The sequence below is a fragment of the Pollicipes pollicipes genome, unplaced genomic scaffold (genome assembly GCF_011947565.3).
Source record: "Pollicipes pollicipes isolate AB1234 unplaced genomic scaffold, Ppol_2.1 Scaffold_4881;HRSCAF=5763_pilon_pilon_pilon, whole genome shotgun sequence".
Taxonomy (NCBI): Eukaryota; Metazoa; Arthropoda; class Thecostraca; order Pollicipedomorpha; family Pollicipedidae; genus Pollicipes; species Pollicipes pollicipes.
This window is the reverse complement of record NW_023596576.1, coordinates 16,323,038-16,341,127: the sequence shown is the minus strand read 5'-3', so window position 1 is coordinate 16,341,127 and position 18,090 is coordinate 16,323,038. Positions and strand designations below refer to the sequence as shown.

General features: G+C 46.7%; 1 protein-coding gene across 1 annotated transcript in view; it reads left to right on the top strand.

The window, feature by feature from the left end:
* LOC119100721 (gonadotropin-releasing hormone receptor) overlaps window positions 1-18,090 on the top strand; it is an 88,908-nt gene that overhangs the window by 22,040 nt on the left and 48,778 nt on the right. The window contains exon 4 of the mRNA XM_037223811.1: window positions 6,527-6,746. Coding sequence (XP_037079706.1) covers window positions 6,527-6,746 — 220 coding nt within the window. The remainder of the gene's footprint in view (window positions 1-6,526; window positions 6,747-18,090) is intronic.

Below are 18,090 nucleotides of genomic sequence, written 5' to 3'. Positions count from 1 at the left end.
ACAAAAATATACTGAAATTTATGCTATGTCAGTGCTGACATCGCAGATCAGTGGTGATACAAAGCTCGTGCGATGAACCCCAGATCAGTGTTTATCACACCTTTTTTGTCAGCCAAAGTTTACTTCACGTACTGAGCAGTATACAATTTCAAATAATTAGACTTATTACTAATCATAAGAAGCATGGCTGGCCTCAGCACCTTGCGACAAACGTGATCAGTGCTACACGGTGTTTTAAAAATCGTGCCATTTGAGACGGATGGCCCCGCATGCTCGCAACGCGGCTGCGAGTCGAGTTCAGTGCAAAGCCGTAGGCTACCGTTGGTTTGTTTTTGTCGTGAGAAGCTTACTGGCTGGAAAGGCGTAGCTGATCGCCAGTTTTTTGGGGCGTTGTTTTATCTGTGCCCAGGCCCTATAACAACATATTGGGCGGCAGAACGTACCAAAACGTACTAGATCTTGAACTGGCACCGGCGTGGCGGTCCCATTTGCCAATTTGAATAAATGAATGTAGCAATAATTCAGCTTAGATAACATTTGATAAACACACAATCATTGGTTGATTACAATATGTAGTGATAAATTTGTAGATTAACATCCTTGAAAGTTCATTTTTTTTTACTAAAACTGGCCATGTTACAGTTTTGGTGCTCTATCGACGTAACACAAATTTCACTGACTCTGCTGGCAGCAACATTCAGGGCAGCATGGGCGCTGTGCGCCGTTGATCGCTCGTCAACCCCGGTGAACATCCGTCATTGACTATGTCACATCCCAACGTTTATGCAATCATGGTCCCTGAATTGTGTCCTTAAGTTGTTGTGTTCCGTGCTTGACGTCTTAACTGCATGCAGTCAATCATAATGTTTCCGTCTTTTTATCACAATGTCGATAATGCAACTGCATTCTTGTGAGTGCTGCACCTGTGGTCTGTGATCTCGGGTGCGAAATGGGTTGGGCCCTCATTTTATTCTCAACTCAACTCAACTGAACTCACTCAACTCAGGCCCCAGGGGGCCGAGCAGTGAAGACGACGCAACACACCCCTTTAAAAGACACCAACAGACAGGTTTGTTGGTATCTTCCCTTTTTCCAGGTTTTCTCAATGTCTTCCCAGATTTGACTCACTTTCTCCTCAAAGTCGTGGCTAGACCAAATATGTTTTTTCGGGGGGGGGGGGGGGGCTGGAGCCCCTGACAAAAAAGGAAACTGCACCCCTGCTAAATGCCAATCAGTGCTAGGTATATCTCATATGGTTTCTGGTGTCAGTGTGACCCAGCACACATGATGAGGGTACTCTTCTGTTTCTAGTGCTAGTGGAAATACAGAAAAATGTCAATGCCATTTGAGCCACACCATTAACACATCTCAGCATCTGATCATTAACAGTGGCATAGCCAAGGTTTCCACAGGGGGGGGGGGGGGGGGGTAATCAGTATGGTACTTTTTCAAACCCTTCCCTAACCCTTAACAAGGCCGTCATACAAAGCAATAGTCACAGCGCCCAAATTCGAAGTGATCAACCAACTTCGCTACGCACGGCTCGTTACGCAGACATTCAATTGCCATCCCTGTGGCCCAGGCCATGAAATAGGTTATCCAGTGAGGAATTTCTGGCCGGTGGATCTGGATTACAGTAAAGATTTCTTAGACGTGCATTGTAATTGCCAAAAATCTGAATCTTGAGCATTATTGAAAACTGTGAAATTTAATTTGAAACACTGCAGTTATAGACATAAGTGACTGTGATGTGATGTGAAAAATATAAAATTTTTACCACTTACGGTAATACCACTTGAGGTAACGTAGTTCGTGGCATACAAAGAGTGTAAAACTGGTAGCAAAATAGTGGTTATTTTTATAGATGGATTAAATTTTGTTAAAGCTCTTTCTCCAACACTGGTATTGCCCCAGCATGTCGTGAGATAGTGCGTGGGGTTTATTACTTGCCATTGATGGTTGCGATGCGGCCACTGACAAGGCATGTTCTCACCCTTCTCCGTACATGCAATGTCCTAGGATTGAACCGAACCAATGTGCTCACTAACTGCCCGCTGCGCCGACCACTCGTGCAATAAGACCTACACCTTAACCATCGGTGCTATCGCATGGTGATCAAATGATGCTTTAGTGCAAATGAACCTTCCCAAACGAAAATATTTCCGATGTTTATGATTTATCGCACTTCAGTGAGCTTTGCTTTGTGTGGTTTATCGTACTTGTAGTTATATTGCGACGGTTTCTGATATATTTGGGTCCAGGCGACAGCTCAGGCTGTTCCAAATGCCGTCGGTGACAGAAAACGTCCTATTTTCAGCCCCTGGGACTCATGGTGCCGTCTGGTACTGACTAGTGCCAATGCTCCTGCATTAGTTCCTGCACTTGTGTACTGAAGAAGTCCTGGCCAATGCCGGTTCTGCAAAGCGCTTGATACCGATACCTCGTGCACCCCCAGCAGTGACGCATGTTATGCTCCGATTACAACTGCGAACACCATCGCGTTCATTATACCACCTTGTTACGCATCTATCACCATAACTGAACGTGAGGCCTATTTTTACGCAGCATACTTCATCTGCCAATTGACGTGCAATCGGAGCTGAACAACAGCCCGCGCACCGTCCGTGCAGACCGCGGGGTGCGCCGGGTGTCAAGGCGTGATGGACGCCTCGTTAGGCGTGTGGCGCGAACACGTCCCGTGATCGGAAATTCGAGACGTCACCCGGTGGGCGCGGCATAAACACCGCAGCCCGCCAGACACGTGCCCCAAGCGTAGGCGATCGTCGAACGTTGCCGTGACGGGCGTGGTCGACGGCTGCCCGCAGCCCGCGCGGGAGGTCGCGCGGCCCGACGCGCCGGAGATGAAGGCGCCGCACTCGCAGGGCGCTAGATAAACTGCTCACGTCTCGCCAAACGAGCTAATCGAGATGCTCTAAGCCCGTCAGTGGCGTAAAGTTAAGTGCTTTGTCCGGGCAGAAGGCGTGCGGTAGTTTCGCGCAGAGCCACATTTCAGCAGACTGTTTGTGTGCCGTCTCCCCAGTCACAGGCCTAGGAACAAGATGGGCCGGTTGAGCACAGGCCCATCCCCTCTGCATCGGCGCACACATTCGACACGGGTCGAATTCTGCGTTGACATAATAAGCTTCAGAGAGAGGTTGCGCGTTCCCTCGTTTCGGGATGCTTCAACAGTCGGTATCGAGTCCATCATTCTGTCTTTCGGGAATAATACTTGAGGCATTGGTTCGGTCACCCCAACTTTGGAAGGCTATTCAGCGTATTTTTGACAAAGTGTGGTTGAAAAGACTAAAGGAAGAACTTGCCCGTGCTCTAGAACGCAATTTTCGACCTAACGGAGGAGGATGTATATGCACGTGTCAATGCCCTTTTTTCGGGGATTCCGGACCGGTCGCGCGTCAGGTCAAGATAACATCGCAAAGCTGCGCTCTGGTAGGCATTTTTAGGTTTCCAATGGTGTTTCTTCTCATGCAGCCTTTTTTCGGCTGTATCTAGCGTACTTCTATTCGGCTGTTTCTAATCCTCGGATATGTCAAGCTCATTGTGACGCTATCACTTATCAGCTGTGCAAGTCGCACCTGGTCAGGTGAAAAATTCATGCACGCTGCAGTCGAGCTCCAGATTTCTGGCAAAATTGTGTTCCACAAGTTGATGCTTGCTCAATCCAGGCCGGACATAATTCGAGGTCAAACTACAGTTCCTGTACAAGATTAATCGCAGCAATGGATTTCTTGTTTCGGATGCCGTTGCAGACTCATGCACGGTGATTGGAGGCTGCCACTGCACACAGCTGTATATATCCTGGAATGCGTTACGTGGCATACGCGTATGTTTGGCCAACATAACACGCGCTCGGCTGAGGGTCAATTTGACCCCCGAAGGTTTTCCAGAATGCTGTCCGTGCTGCGCCGAGAAGCCGCGCCCATTTTGCATAGCTGTAGACACCTGAATAACAAATCGTTTGGTGTAAAAATTTAGATGTACCTTGTGAGGTCGCTGGACTATCAAAGTCAGGCCATGAACTGAACGAAGACCATTTCTAAGGAATCGTTCAATCTGATGCAACAACGGAGTGTCAGACCAAGCCATACACCCCTGAGATAGCTTCGTAGGTTTCCCAACAGTTGAATGAACAACTATCCATTGACCTAGGGTCAGGCATGAAGGTCAGACCAAAGACAAAACTAGCCCGTTTGTTAGCCTTGAGCTTGCTGTATGAGGCCGTTTCTGGTACTCATTTTGAATGTATTATTAACCGGAGCCTCACTATACATCTCCCCTGGACTTTTTAAAGTTCAGAATACGTCATGGCCTGAAATGGCGGAGATCAACATATTTTTTTTAGAAATACACTGCTTAGTGTAATCTTTGACGTTTATTTAAATGCAAAACTCAAAGCAGCCTTGTATGAGTTTAGTCAACATGACTTGCGAAAGGTCCAACAAGGTCACCGACCTTGAATGAGCACCAGTGACCTTTTGCTTAGAACAGGTATTTAGGTTCTGGGGACACTTTGGACACCAATATGGAGTTTGACCTTGTTTGACCCTATTTGATCCGAAGATCATGACCTAGGAACCCCGAATTTTAACAGAAGTGAGTTCACACAGGGCCAACGCATCCTGTTCACATGGTACATCTAGTTCTCTTGGTTTCTGAGAACTCACGAGGCGACGAGCAGCCAGTCAGTGGAGCATGCGAAGCACATCGATCATATGATCGTGTTTGCGTCGTCCTGTGGTAGCCCATGCACGCTACAGTTGATAATTTATTAATGCATTTTATGAACCTGGCGTTGCAGCTACCATAGACGTTGTTGCATCGCTGAACTCCTGGAAGTGCCAGTACGTTAACTAAAGTATGTAGAAAGTGTGTCTTTCGGAAGCTGTGTTTTGCGTGTCTGAGACCACCAAGGAGGCCTATGCATTGGGCTACAAAGTGGTCGATGTGTGGCTCAACATCAGCTCTCGATCCATTACCGGGCCCAAGCTTTTTGCACCATGACTCTCATTAATGATGGTGTTGTTGACGGAGAGACGGAAGGCACATTCCGATATCTTCGGGGCGTGCCTAACGTCATCAGTTGGGATGTAATCAAGCTGCAGTTCATCAAGTTTGACGGAACCATTGATGTGGAGTGCACAATGCACTCTCCATCCATTAAGTACAGTGAGGTCACGTCTTCTCCCCACAACAATAAATTGTATAGCACCGACATATTGCACGGCAGCGACGTCGCTTACAATGTGCGAGCTGATGTCGTTTGAGAAGATGTTGCGAAGCGATAGCCTCAGTGACCTTTCCTGGTTCACTCCAACTGCATTTCGAACTGGGCTGGAGTTCATCACGCAGTGCTGTGGGAAGTGCAGGCGTACATACTGGAAATAAAAAGATAGCTTTTAAACCATTCGGAGTTCACCCGATATAGTTTAAGTTTCTGGACTAATTTGACATGGCCTATGGCATTATTATCGATATATTCGATACAAATATACAGTAAACCACACTAATTAAAATGCGGTGAAATAATAGCATATCAATGGCACAAGTTGTCATGCGCTTGGTACACACTAGCCCAGTTATAGGCGCTTTACGAGCCTTTGACGAGGGAAACATTTGCTCAGGTGAAGTGGAACTAAAAGGTTTGCTTCACCATGGCCCATGACACGGAAGATCGGACTATTGATGTGAGATAGGGCTGTTTCTGTTGGACGACGTCTGCTAAATCCGTGCCGTGTGTTTGACAGGAACTGATGTTCACCAAATCAGAATAAAGCTGCTCGCGAAACAGACGTTCGGTTATTTTAGCAATACAAGACCATTGAAATTGGTCGAAAGCTAGGACACTCCGTGAGAGTCCCAGAGGACTTGTAAACGTGTTTATTTATTTTTACAACCTCCATGGGCTTGAAAAAGCGCCTGTAACTGGGCTAGTGTGTACCAAGCGCATGACAGCTTGTGCCATTGATATGCTATTATTTCACCGCATTTTAATTAGTGTGGTTTACTGTATATTTGTATCGAATATATCGATAATGATGCCATGTGGCTTGTCAAGTATTTGATATAGCGGCAAACGCGAATGCATCGACATTCACACCTTTGACTTGATATGATAGATATCATGTACACCTGCCGATGCCTGTCCACTTGATAGTGCTCCAAGAATTATTCATCGCCGTTTTCCTGCATGTCACAGCATGTCGAGGTCTTGGTATAACAATGCAGTTTCAATGGTCAAGCGCTAACATTATTCATATGATCTCATTAAACCATATAACAAATTCTTTTACCAGCGTTCAGTAGTACACACCCGATGCGATCTGGCGAGAGCTTTCTAATGCCTTTTGCGTAGCCCTAGCGCTCGTTGTTTTTGACATAACCCTCGATTGCTGACCTCGATAACCAAAGAATATGTGACAACGACGTTTGTAATAGTGTTAGGAATGCGATCGACGCAATATCTGCCTGCTGGAGCTCGTGGTTGATGTGCTGTCGCTCTATTTCACAGATCCTTGTCTTCCACGTGGAAAGACATCCAGATCCACGCTACAAACACCTCAACTTCATCCAGTGCGTCAGCTTCTTCGCCTTTCCACACCCTGCTCTGGAGACGACCTACAACATTTCCAGCTTTTTGTTCATGTATCCCATACCTCTGCTCGTCATCGTCTTCTGCTACACTCGAATCGTGATGGAGCTGACGCGGCGTACCACAGCGACCAACTCAGGTCAGTCCTTCCCCCCCCCCCTCCCAACCCGGGTAGGCGCATTAGTGACCAGCTCCCTGAAGTGAGACTGCAACTTACGCCGTTTTTAAGTTGCAACATGTAAGCACACGGGTCAGACAAGAGCCCGTTTTTCCTTAGCGGTTGGTTAAGAACGTTAATCATAAGAACGAGACGGTTGAACTTAAAAGTTTCAGGCCCAATGCATGCATGACACGATTTGACAGACCTTTCACTTATCGCGTCGCCCACAAGACGTTGTCTAAAACTGGCTGGCAAGCTCACTTCCCGCTCAGGGCGACTCGGGGTCAGCCTAGGTCGCGGGGTCGCGCTTACCGTTCCCTGGACAGTTTGCTGACCAAAACCGTTCTGTGTTTCGGACGGACCATATAGTTATATATGCTCTGTAGAATGCTTAGTATGCCAGCGGGGGGAGGGGGGAGGGGAGGGGTAATGCCGACACGTAGATATTTGAACACTTTTCGCCACATAAAATCACCTGGCACTGTTTCTGTTGTTCGGTGAGTTGCAGTTCGGGAGAGACCAGCCGGTGCTCTCCGGTGTCGTTTTCAAATTACGCATAGCAACTCGGCTTTCACAATGTTCTTTATACCACAGAACACATATCCTAGCATGGTTGTATGCAGCAGCTGTTGTCACGTATGCATGATGTGGGCCAGCGCTTAAACATTGTTGGAAGGGAGACAGACAGTGCTTATTTCCAACTTCAGGACATTTTTTATGGCGTAACAGCATGTATGGGGATTACTGTATTGTAACTTGTGTTTATAAATGCAACCGCAAACGTCGGAATCTGCTTGCCCTATCGCGAGGGGTTGACGGTTATGTAAAGTACTGACAAGCAGCTGCGTGATATTTTCATAGCTGATCACAAGCAGCTGCATGCATTTTCCTGGCATCTGATAGTAGCCATTGCTTCGAACATTAATATCCTGCTGGTTACCATTACAAAAAGCAACTGATCTCTGCCGAGTAGTGCTCACTGAACTTAAGTTATTATTTGCTTGGCATTGCCACCAGAGATGTCACTCACAGATACATGGAAATGGACAGTTAGGCGCAATGAAATGACACACAAATGTATGGACATGTTGTCACGGACGAGAGGGGGGGGGGGGGGGGGCGAGCGGAAAACCCACATTTAAACGCATAACAATACGGAAAACAAACGCAGTTGAATGCAAATGTAAATGTGCAGCCATGGGACTTGGGAACGAAAATAAAGAGAAACACAACTTAAACATGCCAGCCTAAAATATGCAGCGTAACGGGTCAGTGCAGAGATGGTGTGTGATCCTGTGTGCGTGCGGGTCAGAGTGCACGCACGAACGACCCAACGAACATTGCCAACAAACTTGCATGACTGACATGACTACGACATGATTTACACCGCGGCGGGGAGAAATTATCCAGGCTTGAAGACAGTGATGTGTCTGAGCACAGGCTCCTCGCGTACCCACAAGGCCAGTACATTGCGTTTTGCTCAGAACCACATCGTGACCAGATTGTGCTTGCTGAATGAACTGGTCGTCATTGCTGCTTTAGGATAATCATGCTATTTTTCCAGGCAATTTTTGAGGTTCTTTAACTTAGTTTCATTGCAGCTTGCGTATGCTATTCTGCGTACCTAAGTGTTAGATGGATTTAATCTTAATGCTCATGCAATAAAAATAAGGCCCCAAAAAGGAATAAGTATATTTCGCCTTGCAGCTTCTTCAGGACGCTATGCTCGTCTTGAGAAAGCTGCAGTCGACATATTGGTCGACATGAGTGAAGGAGCGATGTCTGTATTTATCAGCATGCATCAACATGGGAGCAGAGCCTACGACGATAAGGCAGCCGTCAAGACCGTTTATGGTTGGGCAGCGATTGGTCCCGTGGAACTCGAAACCACGATAGATGCAGGTTAGGAGAGTAGCAACGGGGCCAACTGTTTCAGATCGGTCAGAACGCTGCGGACGCCATCTCCTGATCTGTAAATGAAAAGAAGCTGGCGGCTGCCCCTGTTATGACGTCCCTGGATCTGATCGATGTCACCCCAGAGGGACAAACGTTCTCCCTCGTAGGCCAAGTAACAGTGAAGAAGCAAAAAAAAAACGCCGATTATTTCTGAAGAATCTCGCTTTAGGTTCGCAATTTCACGGCGAATGTTCGAACCAAAACTGTTCACCAGCCTCAGTCAGGTGTTAGCTCAGGTCAGCAAAGCTGAGCATTTTGTTCTCAAAGCCAAGATAGGTCGCTGCCGCGGGAGGACGACACTATTTTGGGAAGCTACGTGGAAAACGGATGCCTGGCTCAGATATTCTCTGAAAACTGGAAGGCATTCGGAGCTGGCGATTGTTCCTGCCTTATTTCTTACTTGGTCATGGGGAAAAATCTACAACTGGAGGCAGCATTATCTAAGGCGGAAAGGTCAGATTGTAAGTTTCGAGAGAAAACTCGGAAATCTGTCTTGGTCAATTGCTGTACGACATCATAGACGTTTTCGTCCGGCTCCTGCGTTATGCAACGACTCTTATCGGAGATGTGGTAGGCGTGCCTTTCATTCAACTGGCGAAAAAGGTAGAGAGTACCACCGAATCATGTTGTGGCCCTGAAAAGCGACTGACGTCATGTGCGTTACAGCGCAGTTAACCGAATGTCTCTTTTATTGTTTCCCTGTTTCGAACGCCTTTAAACATTTAACATGACAGGATCGCTGTAATCAAATTTTGTCCTCGGCTGGTTACCCTCAATATCGCAGACCCCTTTGAAGACTGCCGCCTAGCCTCTGCGTACCAACTTGTCAAAAAGATTACGAGCAAAAGCTATTATAGTTATACCAGCTCTAGTGAAGTTCGGCGACGTATGTGGTGCAGTAAATGATGCTTTTGCCGTGACTTGCAAGTCATTTACAATATTTGACTAATTTATTTTTTTAGGCATGTATTGGAACAAAAACAGTGACATGTTTGCCATGAGTTTCACAAAAATATTGGTAATTAATGCCACCACGAAGGTATCTAATGTATCATGATTTTCAGTCGTAGATCAGAATCGCTATCAATGCTGGAGATATTTGTGAAATTCACCACGAATTTAAGATTGCAATATTAATCACTGCAATTTCATTTCAAAATGTTGAATTGATTCATCCAGAAATCCCCGAAAATCTGCCACATATTTGCAGCTCTCAATCGTCAGTCATTAAGCAAAACGACCGCGCTTTAATTTTGCCAGAAAGTGCGGGCTAGTTTTCAAACAAACATGTCAAGACTCGACCGCAAGAGTAGTCGAGTAAGATGTTGTCAAGCATTTGCTAGGAATGTTTCCATGCATTTGGTTCAAGCTCATTGCGTCATGTTTTGTGACTGCCTTGCATTTGCATTCGTTTTGCGCCATTTTATACATGCCTCCGGGCGCGCGATGTCACTTTATACGACCTGAGGGACGCTTTCCCACCAAAGTTCGCAGGCGAGGCAGTTATGCAGCGATCTCGTGTGAATGTATTCGAGGTGACTGCCGTTTCAGTTCGCCCCCCTCCCTCCCTCCGAGACGAGACATTATCCGTGTTGAAACGGCCTCATTTGCAATCATGTGCCGCAGCGGTCTCGAGAGCCGCTTATCTGCATAGACAACAGAACTACTGGCTTCCGGATATCTAAATATCCAAAATATCTCATCGGTATCCGTGCGTGCATCCAGTGGCGTTGGAAGCGAGACGGCTGGCTTGTGGTGGTAAAAGGATTATTTCTATTGACAGTGTAGTGAGTACATGTGTTTGTTCTTACCATTGCCTTCTTATCATGTGACGCCAGGCAACGAAAAGCCACTATCGTGTGGATTTGCCCCACTAAGTGGTATGGTATGTGATGGCTCTGTATAGCGCCTTCTTTAAACCTCATCGTTAGTTGGTGCGTGTGGCCAGGCTCTGCATGCGACTCCTGAGCACAAAGGGTGCATTCTTGGGCTGTTGATGCCTCGACATGATAAGCGTTGCTCCCTGGTACAGCGTGTTTTCCAGGGGTCTAGTCTAGACTGAGTGGGAGCACTTAGTAGCTGTGACTGGCTAAGCAAACGGTCGTGCAAGCCATGACAGTGTGAGGCAATGTGAAAGTTATTTTTCTCCTAGTATTCCCATTTTAATGAAAATTGTGACTACGCAATCCCTTCTTAGTTCCTTTTGCATACGTTGGTGTTACGTCACTCTGGTAGCTGGAGCCGCAGGTCAAATATTTTGTTAGCTTCCTTTCCGGGGTAGTCCTGGCTGCGCCGCTACTGATGTAGGGCAACAGACTGGCTGACAGTGGGCATTACAAATCAACACACTTGCTGGTTAGGCTCCGTTAAAGAAACTATCTACCGGGCATTGCCAGGATTTTTTGTCTAATTATGTCTCGCCTTCCTCAAGTTACATGCAGGATGCTGTTTTTGTTGTACGATTAAGGTTAACGTCACAAAATTAGATTGTCATTGATATAGTTAGAAATAGACACCAAACGTCAGTTCACATCATTTGCGATGTGGCTTCTTGCAGCCTGGACCGGTCACTCGAGGGTCTCTGACCGGACCTTTCCCAGGACGCGAGAGAACGAAATTGAAACACCCTCCCAGCGGGGGCCGACCGTTCCGCGAGACGCACAGATCCGTGATGTAAGCTTAGGAGCCCAGCCGGGACGCTTCCTAGTATGACCTGGTAAGTCGAGTGACTCATGTAACCAGGAACTCTTCGGTCAACTCGGCAGTTTTGACAGCGTCTTCGTGGGGCAATAACAAGTCTGGTTTATCTTCCATGGCACGCTCCGAGTTTGGCGTCGTTTGTTTCGCTGCCAAACCGTCGCTCCTGAGATAAAAACGTGGTCCTTATGTAGATAAGGCTTGATCCGTATTGATTCTACCTCGCTGGACTGATATAGCCCATATAAGAGGCTTGTAGATCACGCTGGTCCCTTGGGACTTCATCGGTCACGAGTCCAGGTCAGAATTGAGCTCCGGTCTACTGGCAGCTGGTACTGCGTATTGCGTTGATATATTTGAATGCATCCAAATGCTCCAACCAAACGTGCATTCTATCCTCCGCACGTACTGCAAAGGATCTAGGAACTAAAGGGGCAACTTTCTGCAACAATCAGCGCGCAGCCCAGCCTGCCCCGCCCAGCTAGTGATACAGTCCGCAAAAGCCCACTGTGCTACGATGCTGATCCGCCATTAACCCGCAAGTACTAAGCTGTTGCAATATGCGTTGTATCATTCCATCTTCATTCAAGCACGATGCCTTAAAGTGTGCTTAAAATGAAACGCCAGCATTATCTAATACACAGCATTCTTTGGCTAACACCAGCTTTGCTGCTTAGGAAGCAGCCATCAAAGTACCTGGACAATGGAATTTACAATGCGCCAAAGTAGATCTCAAACACTGTGATGACAATTATCAGCTACACATGAGTAGGAAGCGGCTGATATTTAAAGTGGTCTGTCACCAAAACGCACTCGATTTCACCCTCATACCTCATCTGAATGGACTCCAGACAATTTCTTCTGGAATTGCATGCATCAATTGATGACTTTGCAATGACAGATTAACAACACAAATGTTGGATGCTTATAATGGAAAAAATCATGTCATGTCTGTCAAGTCAAGGGAGGTCTCCTCAGTTTCTTTTCACTGTACATAAGCAGGCCATGCGTTGAAGGTGACCTTGATTCCGGGCCGACCTCTGCTTGTCATGGTGGTGGACAGACGATGCCAAAGGCTGAAACCAGTGATACCGGTGTCCAACACATGTTCGTTTCGAGTGATGATATTAACGATAATGAGGTATAGCGTGGGAGTAATATGGTCGGGACTCATAGTCTTCGAAGAAGCATGGGAGCGCAAGCTCCGGCCATTTTAACGCTGCATGGTGATTAACATGATCAGGGGAAGTGTGTCAAATTCATCTGTGGTTAAATATGGGGCATGCCAGCGCGGGATAAAAGCTGGAAGAGTGTGATGTTTGTACTGAATGGTAATGCAGGTCGGGGCCTCGCTGCCTCGCGAGAAAACCGAAGTGAAAGGGAAGATGGGAGCGGGCATTTTTGTAAGGGGATTTTAAGAGAAGGGGAGACAGAGTCGGGAACAAAGGTCGTGATATCATTAAAAAAACAGCTTAAAACGGAGAGCTCGCCTTTATAACACAGTCTCAAAAATGCAAGCAGTTTTGAACAGAAACCTTAGGGCTTACAATGAACTTGGTGAGGACCTCACCAAGTTCGGTGTAAGCTCTAAGCTTTCTGTGACCTGGGACAATGACCTGGTCACATGTGCGCCAGCGCACAGGACATTGTCCAGCAAACATTGAGATCCTGCAACATTACACAAAGCCACTAAGTCTTTACATCACGTCCCGGGATCAACGGCGCAAATGTTAGACGGGTACAGAGGACGACTCCTTCAAAACCATCAAAGAAAAAAACCATAAGACCATCAGTGCAAGTCATGGACTTGTCCATTAAATGTATTTGTTATTGCGCTACCTTAAGGGGAGGGGTTGGGGGATTCCACATTTGAGTTCCACATTGGCATGGGGTTTTGAGATGACATAGCCATTTTAAAAAGCCATTCGGCGCATTTCACAGCCACACCCTTTCAAGGCCTAGGACCCATTGTTCCTGAACTTAACACCCGTGAACTCGTGCATACTTTTTCGTGGTCACCCAGGCATGCATGACGGTATAGGGACCTCACACAAATGCTGCAACCTCTTTGCCATTAAGTGCTCAACACCAAGAAAAATAATTACAGGCAAAATGCACGCAAACAGTGAATGTGAAAGTAAGCAAACAATATAAACCACGGACAAATATACGAAAAGACCACGAGGGACGGCCAAAACATACGCACATGCCATATTTTGGTTCTGTAAACACGCGGCGATGAGCATTTCGCTCCCCGGCAAGTCGAAGAAATACAGGGGAATCAGCCTTCCGCTACGGTGACAGTTTCACACGCCCGGTCTGACAGGGACTCTGACATCGCACAGATGCTCCATGGCGCAATGGAACGATGACGTACGGAGGAGCATATGCACCGAATAATGAAATTGTGTTGTTTAGAGCAGCCGTTTGCATTTAAAAACATACCAATATTTAAAAGGGAACTGACGTCATCATATCTGATGCCTGCCTCGATGCCTTCAAATGTGGAACATTCCCTTTACTAAATTTGTAAACGGAACATAAATAAGGAGCACAATCCAAATTTTAAGAGTAAGGTCGCCATGTGCCTTAATCACATTTCGAAAGGACTTAAAATAATGCCTTGTATGCCTGTAATCAAACATAAAATTATATTCAGCGCCGAGGGCCGCTCATTAGGGGCGAACACGGACAGCAAGGGGTGACAAGAACCTTTAAAGAGATGCAGGGCGCGGCATCAGATTCTCCTCATGGACACGTAACCCCTCGAGATGTCCGGGTGGCGGTAGATGATGCCGGTACGCGCTTTTCACACCAGCATGTGCTGCCCGCCGAGATGGAGCGAGATTTCCCACAGGCCACCGGATGCCGGCGAATTCTTTGCACAGCCTGATGATATAAATGATCATCACCACCCAAACCATACTTGAAATCTAACTTCAAGCTCCGGCTTGATATTCCGCACTGTCGAATCCGGTGACGACACTGGCGTTAGCGGAGGCAATTCGGCAACCAATTTAAACTTAATCAAGCGGACGCAGGCTGAGCCGTTCAAAAGACGGAGGGAAAAGGAAACTGTGAGTCTGTTTCAAGAGCCTCCTCGATGTGCTGTAGTCGTACCAATCAGACACCTTGTGCGGCGCGGGACGGGTACGATGATGGCACATTTGAGAGTTGTCAACGCGCAGTGATGCCAAACTCGTATCGAATGGAGCTAGATGCGCTTCGAAACTTGATATGAATGAGTCTCATGAATGCATTGAAATGTAATCTTTCATGAGAGCTGAATGTGCAGAGAGGTTCTCTCATGTAGTTTTGTCGCTGAATATTTAGCGCTAAACATATTAAGGAATCGCATTACTTACAGATTGGCTGGCTATAAGGTAGGCAGAAAATGAGACTGGCCATTTCGGTGGACAAAACACATGATCTTGAACTCAGAAGACAGGAAAAAGGACCTCCTCTGTAGGTTCGTACTTTCTCAACTGTGATGTCGTCGAGTCCACATGTTTCCACTTCTATGACCGCATCTTCGTCAATGGATTGTAAAATGGGACACGTGATTCGTCCATATACTGCCGTGGTTCAAAGAATTGTCTGGTTTACCAGATGACGTCCAAGAAGTGACCAGTGTGCCTCAGCTCTCACCTCCATCTTGTCGTCCAGCTGACGAGGCACCCGTCTTGCGTTGACCTTCGTCATCGTAAGATCGTCGGCGATAATGTAATGAGCAGTCCCATGGGAGAGATCTAGATCGGCCTTCATTCTTGAGACTCTCCAGTCGGGCGGCTTTTCCTGCGGTCGTTGATAGTCTAGGCTGTAAGCCACGTAGCAGGTCAATAAGGTCGATCCTTCAGGTCACCCAGACTAGCAACCCTTTGGCCTAAGGTCCCGAGCCCATTCCCGAACTAGGTCTTCACTTAGCGCGGCGTTACAGCGAACCGCCAGGAGTTCCCCATGAATCTCACATGCGCGATTTCCCAGCGCATACAGAAATTTGACGACGGCGCTCTGTTTCAATGCAGAGAAGCTCATGTTCGCTACATCTTGCACAGCAGTCTTCAAGAAATTTATTTAGCGGCGATGATAACAAAATCCACAGCCGTGTGGCGCGATATTGTCAGCGATAAGTCGTAGCCAGTGCCTTAACATGCTGTGCAATCGCGCCCTACTCAACAGCTAGTGCACATCAGGGGTTCTAAAAATATCGACCGTTTCTGTTTGACTGTACCTCTTAAAATGCTAAGACAGCAATATCAGATAAAAGGTTGCGCTAGCCACAATAACGGCTCCAGGCGTGACCGCTTAAGCGGCTAGCATCCCGCAGACTGGTGCGGTCCGCGGCCCGTTCCACGAGGTCGAGTGCAGCGCCCGGGGCTATGACCCGACGTGACCGGTCGACCAGAGAGGTTCAAGCACAAGGATGCGAAATCACCACAAAGGAAAGCGAGGTCAAGCGACTATGTTGGCAAGAAAAGAGCCAGGTATTTTTTTGTTACTCAACTGCTTACGCATATTACAACGGATTATGAGTCTGCGCATGAAATTTTGGTCTCAATATTTCTACTAACCTGATGGCATTGTCAGATCTTTAAACGCTATTGCACGTCATATTAAAAATCAAGTCACATCCATGAACGAACTGACGAACTGTTTAATCATCAATCGATGATTTAAGCAGTTCGTCATTCGTGTTCGCTAAGAACCAAAATCAATTAATTTCCTTGTCATTCATTTGAATCATTATGTTCAGTGTCCAAAGTTGGTTTTTCATCTGGATCAGTGAGATCCAAATTTTTATATCAAGATTAAAATGAAAACTAGTTTTTGCATCTGACATAACTGCCATGTCGTTTAACCCGCGCCCGGGTGGCCGGTTGGATACGCTTCGCTCTGGTGGGGGGGGGAGGGGGGGGGGCGCCAATTTGACCCCTCCCCTGAGATCTCGGGAACTAAGGGAGCTGGAGATACCAAATTGTACAGGTCAACACAGCGTAGTGTTGACCTGTGTGTGTTGACGTACAGGTCAACACAGCGTGTGCTGACCTGTACGTCAACACAATTAGGTCAAAGTATGAGGTTCCTGGGTTCCTTTGCTGACCGTTGGGTCAACAAAGTCAAACAAGGTCAAATTCCAGGTTTGTCTCCTAAGGGCCCCTAGGACCTGAATACTGTTCTAAGCAAAGGGCCACACTCATTTGAAGGTCAGTGACCTTGTTTGACATTTGAGGGTCATGGTGTTCAAAATCATACAAGACTTCTTCGAGTTTTGCATTTGAATAAGCGATAAACATCACGGTAGGCAGCATGTTCCTGGACAAAGTTTTGGCCGGGGTCATTTTAGGCCACTGACCTACTCTGACCTTTAAGAAGTCAATGGAAGGTACATAATGCGGTTCCTGTTATCAATAAATTTGAAATGAGCACCAGAAACTACGCCATATAGCAAGCCCTTAAATTAAAACAGGCTGGTTTAACCTTACTGTTACCTTCATACCTAACCCTAGGTCAATGTTTTCTGTTGCCTTCAATTGTTGTGATGCTTAAGGAATTACCTCATAAATGTATAGCTACGTCTAGCATTCCGTTGTTGGATCAGATTGAACGATTTCGTAGACATTGCCTTCACCGAAACCAATGCCTGACTTCGACCCGCCATAAGTCAGCGACCTTACAAGATGGGTCTATGTTTTTGATACCGAACTATCTGCTATTAAATTGTCTACAGCTAAACAAAATTCGGTTTGTCTACACCTTGCCATTTGGACACCATTTCAAAAAATATTTGGGGCGGGGGCAAATTTGACCCCACCACCAAGCGCGTGTTTACTGTTGCAAGCATTATATCACCTTCGTCCTTGGGTGGGGGGAGGGACGGACGAACCCCCTCTGAGATATCAAAAAAACTACACAAGTTGGAGCTACGGGAGAACGGCTCTAAAAGCTCTCTCCAAACTGCATTAAACGACTGTAACCGAACAGTGGTGAAAGTACCGTTCGGTGGGTCCACACCGGGTCACAAGGAACAAAGTAGCCATTGATATCCCCCTGCTATCTATAGAACTATGCATGGTACAAAAACGCGGAATATGGCGTTGAACAGCTCTTGGGAATTTATATCACTCAGGTACTTTTAGGCATTTCCACATCTGTTCTGTGAAATGTATGACAGGTCAAAACGGTGAATGCGAATGTAGCCGTCCGGCTATATTGAGAACTGAACAATGCTGCGGTTAGTCGGTCAAACGATGCCGCAGTCAGCCACAGCTGACCTGATTTTAAGCGTTCATGGCTATTATTATTGTGCTCAAGAAGTCAGTCCAAGAAATGTACTATCTTCTCCTGGTTCCATGCGTCCAAATGTATTTGGCCAGTGTGCCAAACTGTACGTGAGACGGAGCGTGCCGTGCGTGTGCTTCTTCTCGCTGAGAAACTCACGGTATATTTCTCGGATTGTTGTCATGCACATGCTATGTGCTGTGTTTTCTATTGTGTTACTGTGATGTCAATAACACCATTTGTCTCGAATCATATGCCTCGTTAATTTGACTGCCGTGGCCCCCGAATATTTTTGAAGCGTAAATTCCGAAAGGCGCGGCGTGGCTACGCCAAACTTCGCATATCTGTAGACAATGCAATTGAGTAGCGGATCTTTTGGCATGCAAATTAG